The following is a 21,781-nucleotide window of genomic DNA, read 5'->3' as shown; positions in this document are numbered from 1 at the left end:
CAAGATGTTGAGCCATCTATATTTTCCAAATCTTCAAAAATGTTTACTTTTGGCATTTGAATTTATTTTAAAACAAGTTTTATAAAATGTTTTCAGTGGAGAAGACATTTTTAGGTTTAAAAAGATCACATCTTCGTATATAGTAGGGTCTTAATTATCTGGGAAAATATCAAATGAAATATGTTGAAATTTTTAACACAACCCACACAAGGAACACCCCTGGAGCACCCAGCTCAGGTGACCTGGGAGACTGAGCCACTGGTCCCACAATTAAGATTGGGGATGGAGCAGCCCTACCTGATAAATAGAAACAAATACAGGGAGGCAGCCAAAAAGAAGAGGCAAACAAACATGTCTCAAATAATAGAACAGAACAAAACTCCAGAAAAATAACTAAACAAAATGGAGACAAGCACTGTATCAGATGCAGAGTTCAAAGCACTGGTTATAAGGATGCTCAGTGATCTCAGAACTTTAACAAAGAGATAGGACACAAAAACAGAGAGAACATAAAAAAGAACCAGTCACAAATAAAGAATACAATAACTGAACACAGTAGAAGGAATTAATAATAGATTAGATGAAAGAGAGAATCAAATCAGCAATTTGGGTGATAAGGTAGCAGGAAAAAAAATCAGAACAGCTAAAAGAAAAAGGAATCAGAAAAAATGAGGACAGTTTAAGAGTCCTTGGGGACATCAAGTGTACCAACATTCACATCATGGGGGAACCAGAACGAGTGGAGAGAAAGCAAGGGATTGAAAACTTATTTGAAGAAATAATAAAACTTTCCTAACCTGGTGAAGGAAATGGATAATGCAAGCCCCGGAAGCACAGAGTCCCAAACATGATGAACCCAAAGAGGCCCACACAAAGACACATCATAATTAAAATGCCAAAGGTTAAAGACAAAGAGAGAATCTTAAAAGCAGAAAGAGAAAAGCATTTATAGTCACATACAAGGGAGCTCCCATAAGACTGTCAGCTGATTTCTCAACAGAAACTTTGCAGGCCAGAGGGATTGGCATTAAATATTCAGTGATGAAAAGCAAGGGCCTAAAACCCAGATCACTCTACATGGCAAAGCTGTCATTTAGACAACCTACTGAATGGGAGTAGATATTCACCAATGATACATCTGATAATGGGTTAATATCCAAAATATATAAGGAATTCATACAACTTAACACCAAACAAACAATTCAATTAAAAAATGGGCAGAGGACCTGAATAGACACTTCTCCAAAGAGGACATACAGATGGCAAATAGACATATGGAAAGATGCTCAATGTCTGTAATCATCAGAGAAATGTAAATTAAAAGCGAGATATCATCTCACACCTGTCAGAATGGCCATCACCAATAAATCAACAAGCAAGAGTTGGTGAGGATGTGGAGAAAAGGGAACCCTTGTGTCCTGTTAGTGGGATTGAAAATTGGTGCAGCCACTGTGGAAAACAGCATGGTGGGTCCTCAAAAAATTAATAGAACCATCTCATGACCCAGCAATTCCACTTCTGGTTATTTATCTGAAGAAATGCAAAACTCTAATTTGAAAAAATATATGCACCCCTGTGTTCACAGCATCATTTACAATAGCCAATATATAGAAGCGACCTAAGTGTCCATGGATGGATGAATGGATAAAGGAGAAGTGGTACATATATATAATGGAATATTACTTGGCCATAAAATGGAATGAAATCTTACCATTTATAAGACAACATGGATGGACCTACAGGATATTATGCTAAGTGAAATACATCAGACAGATAAAGACAAATACCATATGATTTCACTTCCATGTGGAATCTAAAAAAAAAATAAATGAGCAAATAAAACAGAAACAAACTTATAGATACAGATAACAAACTGATTGTTGCCAGATGGGAAAGGGGCTGGGGGAGGTGGGTGATAAAGGTGAAAGGATTAAGAAGTACACATTGGCAGTTACTAAATAGCCATGGGGATGTAAAGTATAACAGAGGGAATATAGTCAATAATATTGTAATAACGATGTATGCTGTCAGATGAGAGCCAGACTTATCGGGGGGAATCACTTTATAACTTATAAAATGTCTAACCACTATGCTGTACACCTGAAACTAATATAATTATTTACCCATTCATCTGTCAATGGTAATTGAAAAAAAATTTGAAAGGTGTTTTAGACCTATTAGGATGGCTACTATAAAAAAATGACAAGTGTTGGTAAGAATGTGGAGCAATTGGAACCCTTGTACACTTGGTGAGAGTGTAAAACAGCACAACACTATGGAAAATGTTATGACAGTTGCTCAAAAAATTACAAATGGGATTACCATTTGATGCAGCAATCCCTTTTATGTGTATATATAAAAGAATTGAAAGCAGGGCCTTGAATTGATATTTACACACATGTTCATAACAGCATTATCCATAATAGCCAATAGAAGCAATCCATATATCCATTGACAGATGAATGGGTAAACAAAATGTGGTTATACATAAAATGGAATATTATTCAACCTTAAAAAGGGAGGGAATCCTGTCACATACTATACTATGGATGAACCGTGAGGATGATGTGCTAAGGAAAATATGCCAGTCACCAAAAGACAAATACAAATACTCACTTATGTGAGGTATCTAAAGTAGTCAAATTCATAGAAACAGAGAGTTGGATGGTGGTCACCAGGGGTTGCAATAGGGGAAATGGAATGTTGTTTAATGTGTATAGAGTTTCAGTGTTGCAAAATGATAAAGTTCTGAAAACCTGTTGAACAACAATGCAAATATATTTAATACTAAACTGTACACTTAAAAATGGTGAAGATGGAAAATTTTGTTATGTATTTTTTACCACAATTAAAATGTTTACACATTATTTAAAAGAAAACAATAGAGAAAATCAACAAAACCAAAAGAGAGAAGACTCAACTTAAATCAGGAATGAAAGAAGGGATATTAACATTAACTTACAGAAATAAAAAGGATTGTAAGGGAATACTACGAAAAACATATGCCAATGAATTAGATAACTTAGATGAAAATGGACAAATTTCTAGAGAAAAAAACTACTAAACATGACTCCAGAAGAAATAGAAAATTTTAATAGACCTATAATAAGAGATTGAGTTGGTAATCAAAAGAAACATTCAATAAAAAGCCCATGAACAAATGGATTTTTCTGGTGAAGCCTTCCAAACTGTTGAAGAAGAATGGATGCCAATCCTTCACAAACTTCAAAAAATTAGAAGTGTCTGTAACATTTTATAATTCAATCTATGACTAAAGTATTAACTCTGATTCCAAAGCCAGAAAAAAAAAGAAAGAAAACTACAGGCCAATATCCTTTATGAATATGCATGCAAAAATCTTCAGCAAAATGCTAGCAAACCAATTCTAACAGCATGTAAAATGGGTCACACACCATGACCATGCGGGATTTACCCCAGGAATGCGAAGTTAGTTCACATACAAAAATCAATGTATTACAAAATATTAATAGAATTTAAAGGACAAACTACATGATCATCTCAATAGATTCAGAAAAGGCATTTAACAAACCCCAATCCTCGCGGCCGGCCCGGTAGCTCAGGTGGTTGGAGCACCGTACTCCTAACGCCGAGGTTTGATTCCCACTTGGGCCAGTGAGCTGAGCCCTCTACAGCTAAGGTTGTGAACAATGGTTCTCCCTGGAGCTGGGCGGCTGTGAGCTAAGAGGTCCGTGTGAGCTGCCGCACGGGTTGCTGTGCTGCCGGGGGAGGCAGAAAAAGGATATCTACAAAAAAACCCACAGCTGACATCATATTTAATGGTAAAACTTGAAAGCTTTGCCCTTAAAATCATGAACAAGACAAGGATGTCCTTTTTCACTACTTCTTTTCAAAGAAAAACAAATAAAAGGCATCCAGATGGGAATGGAAGAAATAAAAATATTTCTATTTACAGATGACATGAGCTTATACATAAAAACCTAAAGAATCCTCAAAGGAAACCTATTAGAGCTAACAAACCAGTTCAGAAAGGTTACATTATACAAGGCCAACCAAAAATCAGTTGTCTTCTTTTACAGACTAGCAATGAACAATCAGAAATGAAATTAAGAAAATCATTCATTTAGAATAACAACATAAGAATAAAATAGTTATGAATATAACCAAAGAAGTATAAGATCTGTAGGCTGAAAATGGCATAACATTTTTGAAAGGAATTAAAGAAGACCTAAATAAATGAAAGACATCCCATGTTAATAAATCTGATGAAAATGTATATCCACAAAAAAAGTTGTACACGAATGTTTACAGCAGCACTATTCATAATAGCTAAAGGTGAAAACAACCCAAATTTCCATCAGCTGTAAATTTATAAACAAAATGTGGTATATCTATATAATAGAATATTTGGTTAAAAAGGAATTAAGTACTGACGCATGCTACAATGGGGATGAACCTTGAAAACATTCTGCTAAGTGAAAGAAGCCAGTTACAAAGACCACATATTATATAATTCAACTTACATGAAATGTCCAGCGTAGGTAAATTCGTAGACACAGAAAGCAGACTAGTGGTTGCCAAGGGTAGGAGGAGGGGGGAATTGGGAATTACTGCTAACATGTATGGATGGATCTTTTGCGGGTGAGGGAAATGTCCTGGAATTAAATCATGGGGTGACTGCACAACATTGTGAATGTACTTAAAAAAAAAATCAGAGAATCAGAGTTGAATTAAATTTTATCCTCTGGAGAATGTAGAAATTTTTGTTAAGGCAATCTATCTGATTAGGTTCAAACCACGAGTTCCAACTACCCTTCTGCGGTCTGATTCCAAAATCAGTTCAGTTTCCAAAGTGTTGTCAGGGCTCTTCAGTTGTTCCACCTGTGTGCCACCTAGTGGCCAGCTGGGGACATCGACAATGATCTGTCAGTGGAGCTTTTGGTCTTCATTGTGTTTAACAGGACCAGATCAAGCAGCAGCAGCTAAGGAAGGAGCCCAGGGGTTTATAAACAACTTATAGGGTCACTTCCCTGAACAACTCTCTCTCAGTAATTTCTCTGTTAGTTTTGTTTCCTGGGGTTTGTTGCAGTCTTCCAATTAGAAAACGGAGACTTTAGTTACCCAGCTCTGCCATGTACTTGTACATTCGGGTACATCCGGGGCCGAGTAGCAGGAGGACAGAATTGGAACAAAAGCAGCACCAGGTGGTTCTGCCTTCTTGGGACTACAGCTCTGCGAACTGGAGAAGGTTCTCTCCTTCAGAGTTTTGGTTCCTAAGGCCCAATGAAATGGAAATCCTCATCAAGTTCTTTTTGCAGGCTGTTCTCTTTGCCTAGAAAGCCCCATTCCCCTTTTTCTTTCTGGAAAACTCTTTCAGTGACTTTGAAACCCCAGTTCAGACATTACCACCTCTGGGAAATCTTCCTAGCGTTCCTAGGATTAACCATTCTTTCCTCTGAGCAATCTTTGTATCCTACTAATATTTCTAACGTTGGTTTTTATCACGCTATATTCTGATGCATTCTTTATGGCCCTTGGTAAACTGTGAGCTTTCCAAGGACTGAAAGCTGTGTGTCTGAGGCACTGAATTCATGATCCACCAAAAAAAGATTTAAGGTTCAGATGATCACAGTACAGTTTTTGGAGCGCACCTGGAGCAACGCTTTACTTTCAACTCTAGAATTTGTGATAATTTAGATAGGAGCTGCTTTTAGCTCACATTTGCCAAAACAACCACAAAAGATGTAAACAATAATCTAGAATACATGTTTAACTCATGTCACAGAGCACATTCAAAAAATAAAGTTAGCATTTCCCATTATTGTGACATAACATTTATTTTGGCAAACTGAAAAACACTACCTGAACATAGTTCTTTTCTTCCCCCAAAAAAACTCCAAACAAAAAATTTAAAGACCATTTTCATAACATTTTTATGTATTTCTGCCATCTTCTTAAAATGCTCTTTTGCATGTATTTATGTAAAAGATTGCTTTTAATATTTATTATAAGCATTTCCCAAGCAGGTTTTTTTTTTTTTAAGCAAGGAAGGGATGACACTTGTGTTTTGGGGGAGAAAAACCTGGCTGTGGTCTTTGTGCTGGTTTGTAGCTTTAAAAGTTCCAATAACTTTGCAGAATACTTGAAAGCAGTAAAGGTGCAATATACATTACCCTAATCACTGAGTCATTCCCTAATCACGGAGCTCCTACTGGGTGCTGGGCACTGTCAGTGGCACAGAGGATACAAATATTAAAAACAATACAGTCCTGCCCTCCAGGAGCCCACCCTTTGGTGGGACTATAAACCAATACATACAGTGCAGTTAATTACTGCTGAAACAGAGGTATGAACGAAGAACTAGAGGAAAAAGAAAGACTGTTTTGGAAGAAGTCAGGGAAGGCTTAAAATATGGTAACTAAAGGCAGAGCTGGGTAACTCAAGTCTACGCTTTCTGATTGAAAACTAAAATAAATCCCAGCAAACAAAAGTAACAGGGAAATTGCTGAGAGTTGTGCATGGAAGTTCCCCCATAAAGTTGAAATTGGAGCTGTCTCAAAAGTGAGAAGGGTACTTTTATTATAGGAGGGCCGGTCAAGATCCGGGAAAGATAGTTGTGTGGCCCGGGCATTGGCCATTGAGAGAAAAAGACTTAACAGGTTGGGACCTGCCTGTGAAAGTCCTTCATACCATAGGTGAGTTGGGACTTTACCTCGCTTGTTTCAGTAAGCCACGCCAAGGTTAATAAAGAAGGGCGAGTCAATTGATGCTTGAGTGAGGATAGCATGGAGGCAAGTCAAGAGGAGAAAAGTTTCTGAGACCTTTATTTGTATATATTGTTGAAGTGATGGATTTTAGAGTACTTTGATTTGGGGACAGATGGAGGTGCGGGAAGGGTAGAGAAGCCAACTCGATATTAGCTTGGAAGCCTGAATAGACAGTGATGCCACTATGGGAAACGGAGAACATAGGAAATGGATGGGCCCGGGCCTCCTCCCGTGCCTGACTAACTTGTATTCTCCTTTCAAGATCTTTCTCTGCAAGGAAGCCCTCCCTCCCCTTCTGTTGGGCGTGTGCTGCTGTTGCAAAACCCTAAGCTCACTCCATCCCAGTACTTTCCACGTTTTGGAATTACCCCTTTCTACTTAGGCAGGAGGAAATTCAAAGCTCTGCACCTGCCCAGGGAAGGAAAAGGAGTGAAAGACTCAAATCAGACAGTCACTAGAAGCTCTACCTTTAAGGAGGAAGAGCCAGAAAGGATGAAGCACTGGAAGAGGAATGCCCCCTTGAGAGTCCTGGCAGCGAGTGCCTTCTTCTCAACACACCACACACAGTGCCTCAGGGCTTGCTGGATTCATGTATTAAGGTATGTCTCTCCTTTGTTACAAATAGAAATCTATCGGAATTTATGGTGAATAGTGGGAAGACTCTCCCACCATTCTGCATGGTTTCTAAGATTTAGCGTATACATAGTAACCAGATCATTTTCTTTTATTCATATACATGAATGTGTCCATTATATATTCAAGAGTCCTTGAGTTTTCTCACATATAAATAACATATAAAAGTTTAAAGTGGCTTTTTTTTTTAAGATTTTATTGGGGAAGGGGAACAGGACTTTATCGGGGAACAGTGTGTACTTCCAGGCCTTTTTTCCAAGTCAAGTTGTTGTCCTTTCAGTCTTAGTTGTGGAGGGCGCAGCTCAGCTCCAGGTCCAGTTGCCGGGGGCACAGCCCACCATCCCTTGCGGGAGTCCAACCGGCAACCTTGTGGTTGAGAGGACGTGCTCCAACCAACTGAGCCATCCGGGAGCTCAGTGGCAGCTCAGCTCAAGGTGCCGTGTTCAATCTTAGTTGCCGGGGGTGCTGCCCACCATCCCTTGCGGGACTCGAGGAGTTGAACCGGCAACCTTGTGGTTGAGAGCCCACTGGCCCATGTGGGAATCGAACCGACAGGCTTCGGAGTTAGGAGCACGGAGCTCTAACCGCCTGAGCCACCGGGCAAGCCCTAAAGTGGCTTTTTTAAAATGTGTAACTCTCCGTTTTAAAAACTGAGATATAACATTATAGTACTTTTAGATGTACATGATTCTTTATTTGTATATATTGTGAAATGGTAACCACAATAAGTCTAGTTAACATCAGTCACCATAGTTACAAAATTTTTTCCTTATGATGAGAACTTTTAAGATCTACTCTTAGCAACTTTCAAATATGCAATGCGGTACTAACTATAGTTACCAAGCTGTACAATCCATCCCCAGAACTTACTTATTTTATAACTGAAAGTTTGTACCTTTTGACCACTTTCATCCATTTCACCCACCCCCTACCCTCCACCTCTATCAACCATCACCTGTTCTTTGTATCTATAAGCTTGAGGTTCTTTTTGTTTGTTTGCTCTTTAGATTCCACATATAAGGGGGGAGGGAGTGGTAGATGAGGGTAAAAGGGATCAAATATATGGTGATGGAAGAACTGACTCTGGGTGGTAAACACACAATGTGATAGATAGATGATGTGTTACAGAACTGTACACTTGAAACCTATGTAACTTTATCTTTACTAACAATCGTCACCCCAATAAATTTTAAAAATAAAAGATTCTACATATAAATGAGATCGTATGGTAATTATCTTTCTCTGTCTGACTTATTTCACTTAGCATAATGCCAATCAACATCCATCCATATTGTCACAAATGGCAAGATTTCCTTTTTATGGCTGAATAATATTCGTGTGTGTGTGTGTGTGTGTGTGTTTGTGTGTGTCCATGCTTTTTTAATCCATTCACTTACCTATCAATGGACACCTGGGTTGCTTCCAAAAGGGTTTTCTTAAACATGAGTCCTATCTTCTCATAGTTCTGTCTCAAAGCCACTCAATTTGAACAATGCACAACTGGTCATTGTTAATAATTATGAACATTTATTAAGTACCAAGCGTACACTGCAATGGTTGTTATATAAAAACAAAATTATCAAGATAGTGTCCCTGCCATTGAGCTTACAATCTAAAATGAAACACTGTAAGAATGCTGTAAGCCTACCTCAAAATTTCCTTAACTTAGAAATGGCTATTTTGGCAAATAAGTGAGGCAAAATGACCTATCATTTCAGGTACCATGTTAATAAGGCTTTGAACATGATCCAAAGAATGTTTTATTTGTATCCAGACATTTTCCCCAATTATATTAGGCTTGGTAAGAAAAAGAGCACTTAGGAATTTGGTAAGAACAATGAATTATTTAAAATTGCCTTGCAGGACTTTAAACAAAGATATGCTTACTAACCTGAGTTTTTCCACAGCTAGGGAAAGCTCCATGAAAAATATTATGAAATAAATCAAGTTTGTCTTCTATTCTACTTACAACTTTTCAACTTCTTCCTCTTTTCCCACATGTAAGGGATTGATGGCCCTACTAAGGAAGAAAGTACTGTATCTAGATAAAATATCCTAAAGTATTAGAGACTTAATAAGTTCAACTTCTAGGAACTATTAATTCAAATGTTAAGAGTGAGCAAGGATAGCAGTGGGACCTCTGGCTACAGGAGAGGCCTGGCTATGTAAGATAGGTAATCAAAGCAGCTGAGCTCAGTCCATGCATCTTCAAAGTGGTAAGAGAATATAGGTAAATGGTTACTTTTCTGCTCCGTACTTCTGGTGTAGGGGTACTTGTAAGAGTTTAGCATCAAGACCCTATGCTGCAAACCCTGTCCTATTCTGCCTGTATCCATAGTATAATATTCAATACATGCTTTCAAGTTTATCACTGCTGGTCATAAATCAGCTGACAAAGGCACATCGAAGGGATTTTGATTCTTACTGTCAAATGCAAAGACTGTTTTAAACTTCTGAACACATGCGGTATTAAACTATAAATATTGATTATTTTCAATCATTTGTAATTCTTTGAATTCTGAAAGAAGACTAAAAGATAAAGTACTTCGTTATAAGTTATCTCAAAACTGAAACAGAAGTTCCCTTGTAAAGTGCATGCACAAATGTTTTAATACATGCATATAAATATTTTAATGGCAGAGTAGTAGCATCCTGAGGTGATATTTTTAATGGCAAAACAACATTTTAGCAATTTTTGGAAAAACCAGTAATTTTCCCCTTGGAAATCCATCTTGGCAACTTTTAAATAACAACACAACAATATTTAAATATGTTCACAAAATTTGCTTTACATACAAGTTTACCGAGAAAGAATGACCTAGAAACTTCAGAATAAAACTTTATCATTTATAAAGTAGAACTTATTACTTTTAACCTAAAATTGACACTAAAACATCCCTCTTGCAATTTAAAAGAGTCATTTATACCTCTTACCTATAGCAAATAAAATCTAATTATGAAATTTAAAATGAAAAACTTGACACACATATAGACATCATTCGCTTCTAATACGATGACAGAAATTAATTTTAATGTGTTTCCTAAAAAGGGAGGTAATTTTTTTAAAAAAAATGTAACATAGCTGTGGTAAATGAATTTGAGTTTATAAATCTCAACCAATGCACTTATTTTTCGTTGGTACTGTATGAAACAGCTAGAATTCCTGATTAAAGTATGTGTTTTTCTAAGGCAACGCAAGTTTATATATAAAGCATACATAGTAACATGGTTATAAAGGCAATATGACCAATACATAAACATTCACTTTCTAAGTGATACATTCCAACCTACATAAAATTTAATTTCATATCCTATTCTAAGAGTACATCTTTGACCTTAAGCTTAGAAGCATAATTGCTGTAATACATTAAAAAATACTTCATTTTTCCAATATTGTAAAGTATACTGTATTTTCAAATACATAGAATACATTTTTTTTGCACAAAATGTAAAAAGGCGTACTACTAGCTAGCTAAAACTACTGTGTTAAGAAACTGTATGAAGGAAGAAGTTCACAAGGAGAACAAAATATAAAACTAAGCATAATTATTGCATTAAAAAAAATCAAGTAGTTTTGAATACATTTGTTTCTTGTCTTAGTAATGTGTATATTCATTTTATAGCTACCAGTCTGATAAACATACTAAGATACCATAAGATTTGTTTTCTTGGTTATTTTTCTTCACTATATCCTCCCGAACAGCAGTTGGAATTAATTTTCTTGAGTACCAAGTACAAGTTTATAGTTTTTAGCTGAGACATGTAAAAGCTAACTCCTTACTTTCATTTTTAAAAGTTACATTTAATTTTTTTGCACCTTAATTGAAATTTAACATTTGACCATGTGTTTTTTGCTATTAAGTATAGTCTACATTTTAATAAATTGGAACAGGTTATTAACAAAGGCAAATCTTCATTTCATCTGTGTTTTAAATATGATTACACAAAGTTTTTTTCTTTTTTAATGAGCAAAAGGAGATGAAGAAAACCATTCACATAGGTCCTCTTCACTCTCAACTATTTTGAGAGACAGGTTTAAATAAGAGTGGATCTAGTCAATAATGTTGGTACACGTGATCTCTTATCTTTGCATAGAAGAGAAAAAAATAAAATAAAGGAAGTTATTTCCTTCCTAAGGTCTCGGCTAGTTTCTTAAGTCTTTTCTTCAGCTCCAGCGGAAATTTCTCATAGCACTTCTTACAGACTGGTTTCATGTCAAACTCCACAAATTTATTCCTAAAGATAGTAATAAAATAAAATTAGTGAAAACATATTTAACAGACATAAATAATGTGAAATAATTTTACTGAAATAAATGCAAATACTATATGATGACGTGTTAGCAAAAAACGATTCTAATCTCAATTCATTTCAATGTGGTAAATGTAAAACATTCACAATATTTGAAAAAATTGTCCTTATAAATTGATCTTATACATCTACCTGTGTATTACATTTTTGTCAGTGCTAAGTATACAGGAAATCCAATGTAAATATAATTCAGGTAACTAAAGTCAGTCACATTTTAAAGTACCATCAGAACACTTTAAAGAATAGTTATTTAAAGCAAAGAATTGTTATTTCTGTAATTTGAATGAGCCTCTCTTTATTAAAGGCAAAATAATCTTACTTAGTATTTTAAATTAGGTAGCTATGAGGTTTAATCTTTCCTGGCATAAAATTGCTTCCCTCCTACCCCAACAACAAAAAAATCACCTTACAAACTCATCTTTTAAAAAAACTTAAATCATAATGGGTTTGGGTTGGTTGTCTGACAAGAAGATTGCTAGGGGAAATATAGGAAAGTTTATAATCACTCTTAATGAATACAAGTGAACCAGATTGCCTGTGGTTACATTTTGTGAATGGTAGCTATATGGAGAATTCAATTATTTTTAAAAGCTATAGTAATATACATTAACAATGTATTTGTAAAACAGTTCTGAAGACAAATTTTCAGATGGCCTCCTATCTGTAATGTATTTCTCTAATCGGTAACTACAACAGATTATTACTGTTGAAATCTAGGGTCCTTAATTGTGAATTGACTAAATGCACAACTTTATAACTTCTTCATTTTCTGTGAAAGTGTATTTAAGAAGCATTTGTGGAATAAGTCTGGTGGTACTTTGAACTCTATGACAATTGTTTAAATCTGCTGATATAAGTTTAAAGAACAACTTTAACAAAGTTAATTCTCAACCATGTATTTAATATGAAAAATATTTTATTTTAAAGCACCACATGGGAATTATTTTCTAGCTGTTTTTCAGAGATCCTAATGCTGATAGTAATTCAAATGATGTTACATTTCAAATGGCAATGTGACTTAAATAGTACTAGTTAGTGAAAAACTACCCCAAAGACTTCTTAGAACAAAAAAGGTATTAAAACTGCCATTTTAAATTTTTTAAATTTGTTTTTATTTTTAAGTGTGTTTTCCAGGACCCATCAGATCCAAGTGAAGTAGTTGTTTCAATCTAGTTGTGGAGTGTGCAGCTCACAGTGGCCCATGTGGGGATGGAACCGGCAACCTTGTTGTTAAGAGCACCGCTCTCTAACCAACTGAGCTAACCGGCCGCCCAAAACTGCCATTTTTAAAAATGAAGGAAATAAATTACACTGCCTTCAGGGATTTGGCTAAGCAAATCTTCCACTGTTTTAATTTTATATTTGAATTTTAATTCCTCTTTATAGAAGGAAACATGAAAAATAAAAAAATAAAAGAAACTTTTAGAGCTCAGAACACAATGGTAACTAACCATAAAGGACAAAACAGGACAATCATACTAGTAATTCTATAGAATTTCAAAGACTGAAATAGTTTCCATAAAAATCAGGAATAAAATAGAGTTTGGAAACATCAAGAAAATGAATTCATTAACAGTAGCATGTGGGCATTTAATGCAAATATATATACATACACCAAAGATAGTAGATACCTTATTACGTACATTAGATGGTGTTTGCTTAGATCTGAAACATGCTAAAAGGATTTAATATAGAACTCAGAACATGAGATACTTGGAATTTATCAATTAAATTATTTTAGGCAAAGAAACAAAAAACCAGGATTTTAAAAGCTGCAATTTTCAGACAAAAATATGTTAAAAGTTTTTCCAGTATAGATTAAAAGATTGAAATTCTTCCCTCTGAATTCCTTAAAAAAAAAGAAAGAAATCTATCCCATATTGTGATTTAAAAAAAGAGATGAGGGAATCTACAGATGAAGGGAAATAAGTGAAGTACAAATCGGCTTAAATGTGAACCTTATTAATTTAAGCTCTATAATTAAAATTATCATGTAAAAGGACCAACTCTACACAAGACAAATACTTTATTTCTATCTCTGGCGACTACAAACACATGCAAAAGAAATTAAAAAAGAAAAAGACAAAAACAGAACAATATTCCAAAGGACTAACCAAAGAAGAAAGTAGTGAAAATGATGACAGAAGGGACAGAAAAGTTTACAAACAGACTGGCTTTTTCTTTTTCTGCTTGTCCTTATCCTTTGCTTCTCTCTCCCGTTTGGCAAGTCGCCTCTTAAATTCTTCTGGCATTTTCTCATAACAGTGTTTGCAGACTGGTTTTAGATCAATTTCAACAAACTTATCCCTTTGAGCAGGACAAAGAAGGAATAGAAGAAAGAACAAGGAACAATTAAAGGAAGAACTTTTACTGTCAGAAGGCCTGAATAGCAAGAAGAAGAAGAAAAAAAAAGAATCAAATAGTTCTCTTTTTTTAAAATTCTGTGTTTCTAAAAATGTTACCCCAAAGTTTTCAGTCTTAGGACTCACACTGGAGCAAACTGTAGACTTACTTGAGCGTTAATTTAGTGTTGCAGGTAGAACAGGCAAAACAGTTCACGCACCAGGCCTTGTTAAGAGCAGAGACCACTAGAGGAAGAAGAAAGGCATTTGGTCACATACACTGGTGTGACAAGTGGAGGAGCTTAAATTTTCAACTTCAAAACAGAATTAAGGTTATTTCCAAGACACTTAGAAGAGATTCTCAAGAGGTTTTCTTGCCAAAGAATCACATAGCTAAAAACCTCAGTGGTGTTAATTAATGTTTATTGAATCAATCCATTTTATTAATTTACTTTTTCACATTATTAAAAACATAGAAACTGAACTTTATTTATGTCTTAATTTATGTCTTTCGTGACTGTAGGCTTCATCTTAGGGAAGATTATTATTGCCCTTCTCAATCTTTATTTACAGTTAACTTTTTTTTCCCTTTTCTTTGACTATTCTATGAGGCACGTAAAGGGTATGTACCATGTCTTCATACCAAAGCTTACGTCTCTCACTCCTGTGGGTGATGCAGTGTAAAATGTAACGTGAATTATGGCACTCAGACGAGCTTTTTTGGCACAGTGCTTGCCTACCAGCACATTTTCCACTACTTTTCTATCCCTACTGCCATTGGTCCAACAAAGAAAGATGGAATAGAGAATTAAAGAAAACAATCCAGACATTAACATATTCGCCTATAGGAGTCTTTTTTTCCAAAGCTGAGAGTTTCCTTTGAAAGCTTCTTTCACTTGGCAACTGTCCCACATAGGAGGAAGGTTTATTTTCAGTGGCACTAAAGATTGCTTCCCTGAACTAATCCTTTCGCAAACTGCTTATAGGCTTTGTTTCAGAAAGTATTTCCCAAATTAGGTTCTCTACAGAGAACCATGAAGCATGCTGAAAACAAGAGTGTTTAACACTTTGACAGGAAGTTTCTGGCAGAATTATGCTAGCAACCATTAGTAAACACAGCTGCTTCCTTTCTGTTCCAGTCAATCAGCCATGCCTAATTCCCAAGTACAAGGGTGGTAAGTCCTAAAAATGTCTACAGGCAACTGCCCGGTTTTAGCATCTGCAAGGTTAAAGGGACTCTTCATAACGACCATAGCGGATTAAACTGTTCTTAATAAACACTGCCCTACAGCTTCCAAGTTATACAATTCCAGGGAAAGGAAAGGGAAACAGGACCCAGGGTTTGTGGTGATCACATGCCTCGATTCCTAGTGTAACCACCCTGTGGCTCTGGCCTAAAGTATTATCATAAATGAGTAACAAATCCAACTCTTAGGCTATTATCATCACACTGCTATAAATTACTAGGGAAATTCACCAAAGAAAGAGAAAAAGTAACTGATAATGATCACATTCTAAATAATATCATCAACCTCTTTCCATTTTCAGATTACTCAAGTGTTTTTGTGTCAATATGGTGCCATGTAAAATCCTTCAGTTACTTACCATCACCTTCTATAACACGGTTGCAATGGAAACAAACATCACCAAATAGCTGAAAATGAAAACAAAAAGTGGTAAAAATTCAGGATGTGTTAGAACTAAGTTTTAGAACACCAAACATTTAATGGAATTGCCGTTATTTCTACCACTTAAAAACAAATAGCTGACTACCCAAATCCAGATTTTACCATTACTAGAGAAAACAAGTATAAGTTTGTTGACTAATTTTTACTTCTCATGATGCAAATAATTTACTTTTCATCACTATCAAAAACAAAAAAGGCTCTAGAAATGTCCCAGATTTAAGGAAGCTAAAGGAACATGACAACCCTAGACTGGGTCTAGCACTGGAGTGGAAAAAAATGCTATAAGGACATTATTGGGTCAAGTGACAAAACTGGAATAAATTAAAGTGTTGTATCAATACTGATAACTATGGTTACCTAAGAGAGTTCCCTATTCTAAGGAAATATACGTTGAAGTATTTAGGGGTAAAGGACCACAATGAACTTATCAAATGCTTCAGGAAAAAAATGTGTCTATCTGTGTGTGTATGTATGTATGTATGTATGTGTGTGTGTATATATATATATATATATATATATATATATTTATTTATTTATTTATAAAGGTATGTGCATTTACAGAAGTGTGTGTTTTTACAGAGAGCAAACACATGCAAATGATGAAGCAAACGGTGAACCTGAATAAGAGTTATATAAGTATTCTTTATATTTTTATTTTACAACCTTTCTGTGAGTCTGAAATTATTTCCCCAATAAAAAGTTAAAACAAATCTCTATAGCCCAATGTACATTTTCCAAGAAATTTCTTTGTAGCTACAATATTGATAAGCTTCAATTCATAAAAGTCTATCTAGTATCCACTGGGTACAATCAATACCTGGTTATAGTGGGTTTCACAATATGCCAGGCCCTTCCTTTCATAATGGCGATGTCCAAGAAATGGCTTTTCACACTTGGCACAAACAAAATGCTGAAAAAAAATTGCTACAGGTCAGTTTTGAATTGCCATATTTTACTGATTCAATGAAGTAAAACTCCAAAGTTAAACTATCCTCACAGAAGATACATGAAATTTTGAGGTAGTTGTGTCATTTGGCCATAGGTAATCCTGTCGTACTTCCAGTCTTAATTCAGTGTCTTTCACAGGTTAATTTAGGACACAGCCTATTCAAACATGACGGACTGAGAAAAGAGGTGAACATCTTAGCAGCATCTGTAAGCGAGGACTGCTGGACCTGGACCGTGACACTTCTTGCCTTAAGAAGATTTAAGAATAAAAGAGCACATCCTAGATCATTACTGAGAGATCACAAAAGCAGTATATTCTCTATTCTTAATTTTACACAAAGTCAGTTATTTTTAAAATATCCATATTTAATCTTTACGATCTCCTAATCTCGCTAACACATCTGAACCATGGCAATTCAAAAGTACTGGCTACCCCTGCACCAGTGAGAACTCACCTCCACGTGCCACTGCTTGCCCATGGCATTTACCACACGCCCTTCAATGGGTCGCCGACAAGCGCCACAGATGGGGACACCCATTTTATCATGGCACGGCAAGCAGTACAGTTCTCCCTTCAGCTCCCGGGCATCAGCAGTCAGCTCCTTCCTGTTCACGACAAAGATACCCATCGGAATGATACCACCAGTCAGAAAGAGACAGGCACCAAGGTGGCTAACACTTTTTAGAAGGTTTTTGAAGATATCACTATAACAATCCCTGTAACTTCTTTTTCAGTGATCAGAGCAACCAAAATTAATAGATTTGAACAGGTTTTAGTTTCCTATCAAAACATCAATACCACAAAATAATGATGAAATGTACCAATAAGTCAGATACACACCAACACACTGGTCATATTTATCATTTCTTGTCTATTATCACATTATAGTCCATTTGTCTTCCTTCAAAAGCTGGAAGAGAATAATCACAGTACTGAGGATAGATTCAGGGATATTATCTTCCCCAAATAATTGAGGAGTTTGGAGACTAATTCCATTTACTAATAATTATTTAAACTGTCACAAGCTTTTAAGAACAGTAATAGGTTAACAGGAAATAAACAAATGAGCTGTCCAGAATTTTCCGTCTCCAAATGCTTAAGTAAGCTATTATTTTTCAGTCTCCTGTGTCAATAAACATACCAAAAATAGCCCCAGTTAGCCAAATGGACTTGTTTGAATTTCATCTGTTTAAACAATTCTTTCGAAGTGCCAATGAAAAATGAGAAACATCCCACCAGAGGGAGGATAGGCAAGAAAACCAGATGAGGCACAAACTGATAATCACGAAAAAGATGAGGTGGCTGTATGTCCACCATGAAGCTGTCTGTTTAACCCTTAGCCTACCTAATCTCTTCCCTATTATAACTTAGCATGTAAGTGCATACTGGTTATCATGGTAGAGTACCTTTTTCCTTTAAATTTGTATACTAGATAGCAAATTCAGAAATCATAGCCTAACAGTTTATCATGAGTTTTTCAAGAAAAAAAGATTCCCTTTAGATGTAATTTAAAATATTTCAAGACAACACCCCAATTATTACAACTGTAAAAGCCATATATATGTATACATATATATATATATACACACAAAAAAAAAAAATAAGACTTTTTAAAGCTTTTCTTTCTTTCTTTCTTTCGATCCTGCATTAGAAAAACACTTGGGGATGACTGGGGATATTTTAACATGATCTGAATATTTCAATGTATTGTATATGTACACATGCGTGCACACACACACACAAAGTGTGCTGCACACACAATCAAATGTGGCAAAATGTTAACGGTGAAACTAAATGAAGGGTAAGCAGGTGTTATTTATATTATTCTCTTGACTCTTCTATAGCATCGTTTAAAATTTTCCACATTAAAAGTTAGAGAAAAATAATTTGGTTTGTCAGAGTAACTGAAACATAGATGAATGTGATCTTTTATTTTATTTCCACTATTTGTGCAATAAAGAAAGGCATCGCAATACCCGCAGTTGGCACAGTTGAAGTGGTCTGGATGGTAAGGGTCATTCTTGAAGATCAGCGGCTGTTCATCGATGATGGCATGGCACTTCTGGCAGATGTATTTTCCAAGGCCCCGGGCTTTCTCACGATTGTGACACGGGCGACACAGATGTCTAAACAGAGCCAAAACTTCTTTAGAAACTGAAACTTAAAGTCTAAGGTTCCTCCCAACAATTAAAAAGAAATATGCTTCCCTTTTCCCTGAAAAGAAACGAAAGAAACCATTTCTTTCACTACTGACTTAATAGAGCAGAATCAAGCCACTATTTTAAAGAAGAAAAATGATTTATTCTGGTCCAAATAATCTGACTGACCTTTAAGAAACTCCATTTTAAGTACCCATCCCCGTTTTGTTGGCCCAGAAACACATGTGGCAGCCGACCACTGCTGCCCTCTCCTAACAGGCACCAGACAAATCAACACACTGCAGTCTTGAGTCTCTCGACCTTAAATTCAGTGTCCTAAAGCACCGCCTTACAGTCCATGAGAAAATATGCATGACCTTGTAGTTGTCACTTTATCCACCCACACTTGACAAGGATAAAAAAAACTCCTACCTCCCAGCATTCTTGACAAATCCGATATCTGCCAGCACTTCCTGGCAGAGGTCACAGCGGAAGCACTCAGGATGCCAGCTGTTATTCATAGCTTTGATAACTCGGCCAATGATGAATTCACCTATGGGGAAGTAACACACAAAGGATGTCCAGTGTGGCATCTTATTGCTAAAAGCAGTAAGGGAAAAAACATGAGGGAAAAAAATTACATTTAAACCTTTCTCCACAAATTGGGACTTTTTATGTATGTGCCCACCCCAGTAAGCACTGCATTAGAACAATGTTTTCTATTGCATCTAAGCCCTTGTTTTGGTTCTGTAGCTCGATTTCTGGGCTGTATTATCACATCTCTGAGTCTGGCTTTCCTTTTCCAAACAATGTACTGGGCTCTCATGAATGCCTTTTGGTAATTTCTGTTCATCATGGACACACAAAACTGAAATGCGCAGCACATTTTCTTGTCACCCATGCTTAATTTCTTGTCACCCATGCTTAATTTCTTCTTTCATTAAGCCTTTACATTACAACATTCTACTCAGTTTCTCCAATCTCTAGACACCTTCTCGTAGAACTGTTAGCAACCAGTGAAGAGGCTAAGATGCCAGCAAGTCCAGCACTGTGTGACACACAGCAATCCGTCAGCACTGCGAGCTCCTCGCTGGTGGCTTCCCTGTCTTTCCTGGCAAACCCAGAAGCAAGGAGGTAACGTCCGCGTTAACAGGCGAAAGAACATTTCAAAAGACCACCTAACAGAAGTCCTAGGCAGTCCTGAAATACCTTCCCACTAGATGTCCTTAAACATTTGTTCTCTCTGGGTTTTGATCCTCTTCCAGTTTGTTACACGAATATTAGTGTTAGGAAAGAGGGCTGGTAAAGTACCTAAACACTATTTATAATGAGCACCAAAAACCCTTGTACCACTGACACTTTAGTAGTGTTAAATAACTTAAATAATTTTGACACTTACTTTTTATTTTGCATTCAGCAGTAAAACTTACCACACTGATGACAGCAAGGAGCAAAGAGCATCTGAAAATCATGTTCGCAGTACTTCCTTCCTTCAAACTGAAATAGAAAAGTACCAGCAACTTGTAAATACGAAATAATCAGAGGGTGAATATAACCATTCTATAGAGACATATAGGAAAGATGTGCTTGAACTAAGAGCTCTGCCCTAAGAATTTATAATTCTACTATGATTTTTAAAAGCAGATATACTTTTGTACCTTCCATACATCCCCATGTGGGCACAAGAAAGATACAACTAGAATATTGTGCCTCCAAAGTTTGGTGACCCGGACTCTATGCTTAATTCTTTTTTGGCTCACATATTCCACCTTTAAGAATGTGATGAAAGCTACAGTCCTCGCTCCCCAGAAAATACACACATACATACAAACCCCATTCCACATTTTAATAGGATAAGATCCAAAATATTTAACCGTCAGCTTAAATATTTATAAAAGGTAAATATCCTACTGTATCTTAAATTTAAACATTTTTAAATGGGGCCAAAACTCTTTTAAAATGTAAATATATTCATTTTTAACAGTTACAAAATTTGCATCCTTCATCTTTCCTTGAACTGTTTTCATTTCCCTCGAAGTTTTGTCCTAATATGATATTTTTTATACTAAGGTGTCTAACTGATTGCCTTACCATACTTCATTGCAATTAAAATTTGTTTTACTTTCTGAATCCTTAAGGCTCTAACAGGTGATACTCTTTTTCTTCTGGCTTACCATTAAAATGATTATTAGTATACAAATGATGAAAACATTTTACAAATGTTAAATTTTATTTTTTACTATTTAAATATTTACTTGAAAAGTTTATCTTAATGAGATGAGCAGAGCGACTCTTTCCTCTCAAATTATTTCATGCATCCATGAATAAATATGATTTATCACTAGAAGAGTCAGGGTCCAACATTAATTCTAGATTTATTTTCTATTTTGGAGGTTGCTTTCACCCTTTTCATTAAATAAGTTATGGGAATAACATAATGTCTTCTTTTGAATCTTTGAACTCCTTATAAGTTATATGTAAAAAAGTCATATACTCTTTATTAAAATCCACTTTTAATAATGTGTCAGTTGTCACCTTAATTTTCTCAATTATGAAAATTATCTGCAGATTAACTCACTCAACTTAGTCAACATATCTACAATAGTTTAATTGGCAAACCAGCCAAAGCAGATTTATTTTGTGTCAGAAAGTATTAACTTCATTTTTTAAATTCAAATGAATAAACTCCAACACATTTAAATGAATGATTTTTAAAAGTTACAAACGTAAGATCAACATGCTATATCCCTCAATATTCTCATAATGTAACGCATTGTAACGTGTAGCCCAAAGTGGAAGTTATTTATGAAGTGAGGTATGTTCCTTGATTGAATATACGTATATTATGTACATGTATAGAAATCTGATGTTTAGCCTTTAGTAGTAATTTTAAAAGAAATCAAACATAAAAACTCAGAAATAACTCCATTTAGTTAGAAACGATCAACTTTTTACCTGCCACCCAATCTTAATC

General features: G+C 35.7%; 1 protein-coding gene across 9 annotated transcripts in view; it reads right to left on the bottom strand.

The window, feature by feature from the left end:
* Window positions 1–8,939: 8,939 nt before the first annotated feature.
* Window positions 8,940–21,781, bottom strand: part of LIMS1 (LIM zinc finger domain containing 1) — a 150,099-nt gene continuing 137,257 nt past the window's right edge. For 6 of the 9 annotated variants that reach the window (XM_033125176.1, XM_033125177.1, XM_033125178.1 and 3 more), the window contains exons 3-11: window positions 20,238–20,304; window positions 19,240–19,360; window positions 18,646–18,795; window positions 17,124–17,274; window positions 16,538–16,630; window positions 15,638–15,686; window positions 14,203–14,278; window positions 13,805–13,997; window positions 11,492–11,615 (exon numbers count right to left, since the gene is read on the bottom strand). In XM_033125176.1, coding sequence (XP_032981067.1) covers window positions 13,850–13,997; window positions 14,203–14,278; window positions 15,638–15,686; window positions 16,538–16,630; window positions 17,124–17,274; window positions 18,646–18,795; window positions 19,240–19,360; window positions 20,238–20,304 — 855 coding nt within the window. In that variant the 3' untranslated portion in view covers window positions 11,492–11,615; window positions 13,805–13,849. Of the gene's footprint in view, window positions 11,616–13,804; window positions 13,998–14,202; window positions 14,279–15,637; window positions 15,687–16,537; window positions 16,631–17,123; window positions 17,275–18,645; window positions 18,796–19,239; window positions 19,408–20,206; window positions 20,305–21,781 lie in introns of those variants that run through there. The other 3 variants (XM_033125175.1, XM_033125172.1, XM_033125179.1) reach the window with 2 other exon arrangements.

This window comes from Rhinolophus ferrumequinum, chromosome 13 (genome assembly GCF_004115265.2).
Source record: "Rhinolophus ferrumequinum isolate MPI-CBG mRhiFer1 chromosome 13, mRhiFer1_v1.p, whole genome shotgun sequence".
Classification (NCBI taxonomy): Eukaryota; Metazoa; Chordata; class Mammalia; order Chiroptera; family Rhinolophidae; genus Rhinolophus; species Rhinolophus ferrumequinum.
This window is presented reverse-complemented; position numbering and strand designations above follow the sequence as displayed.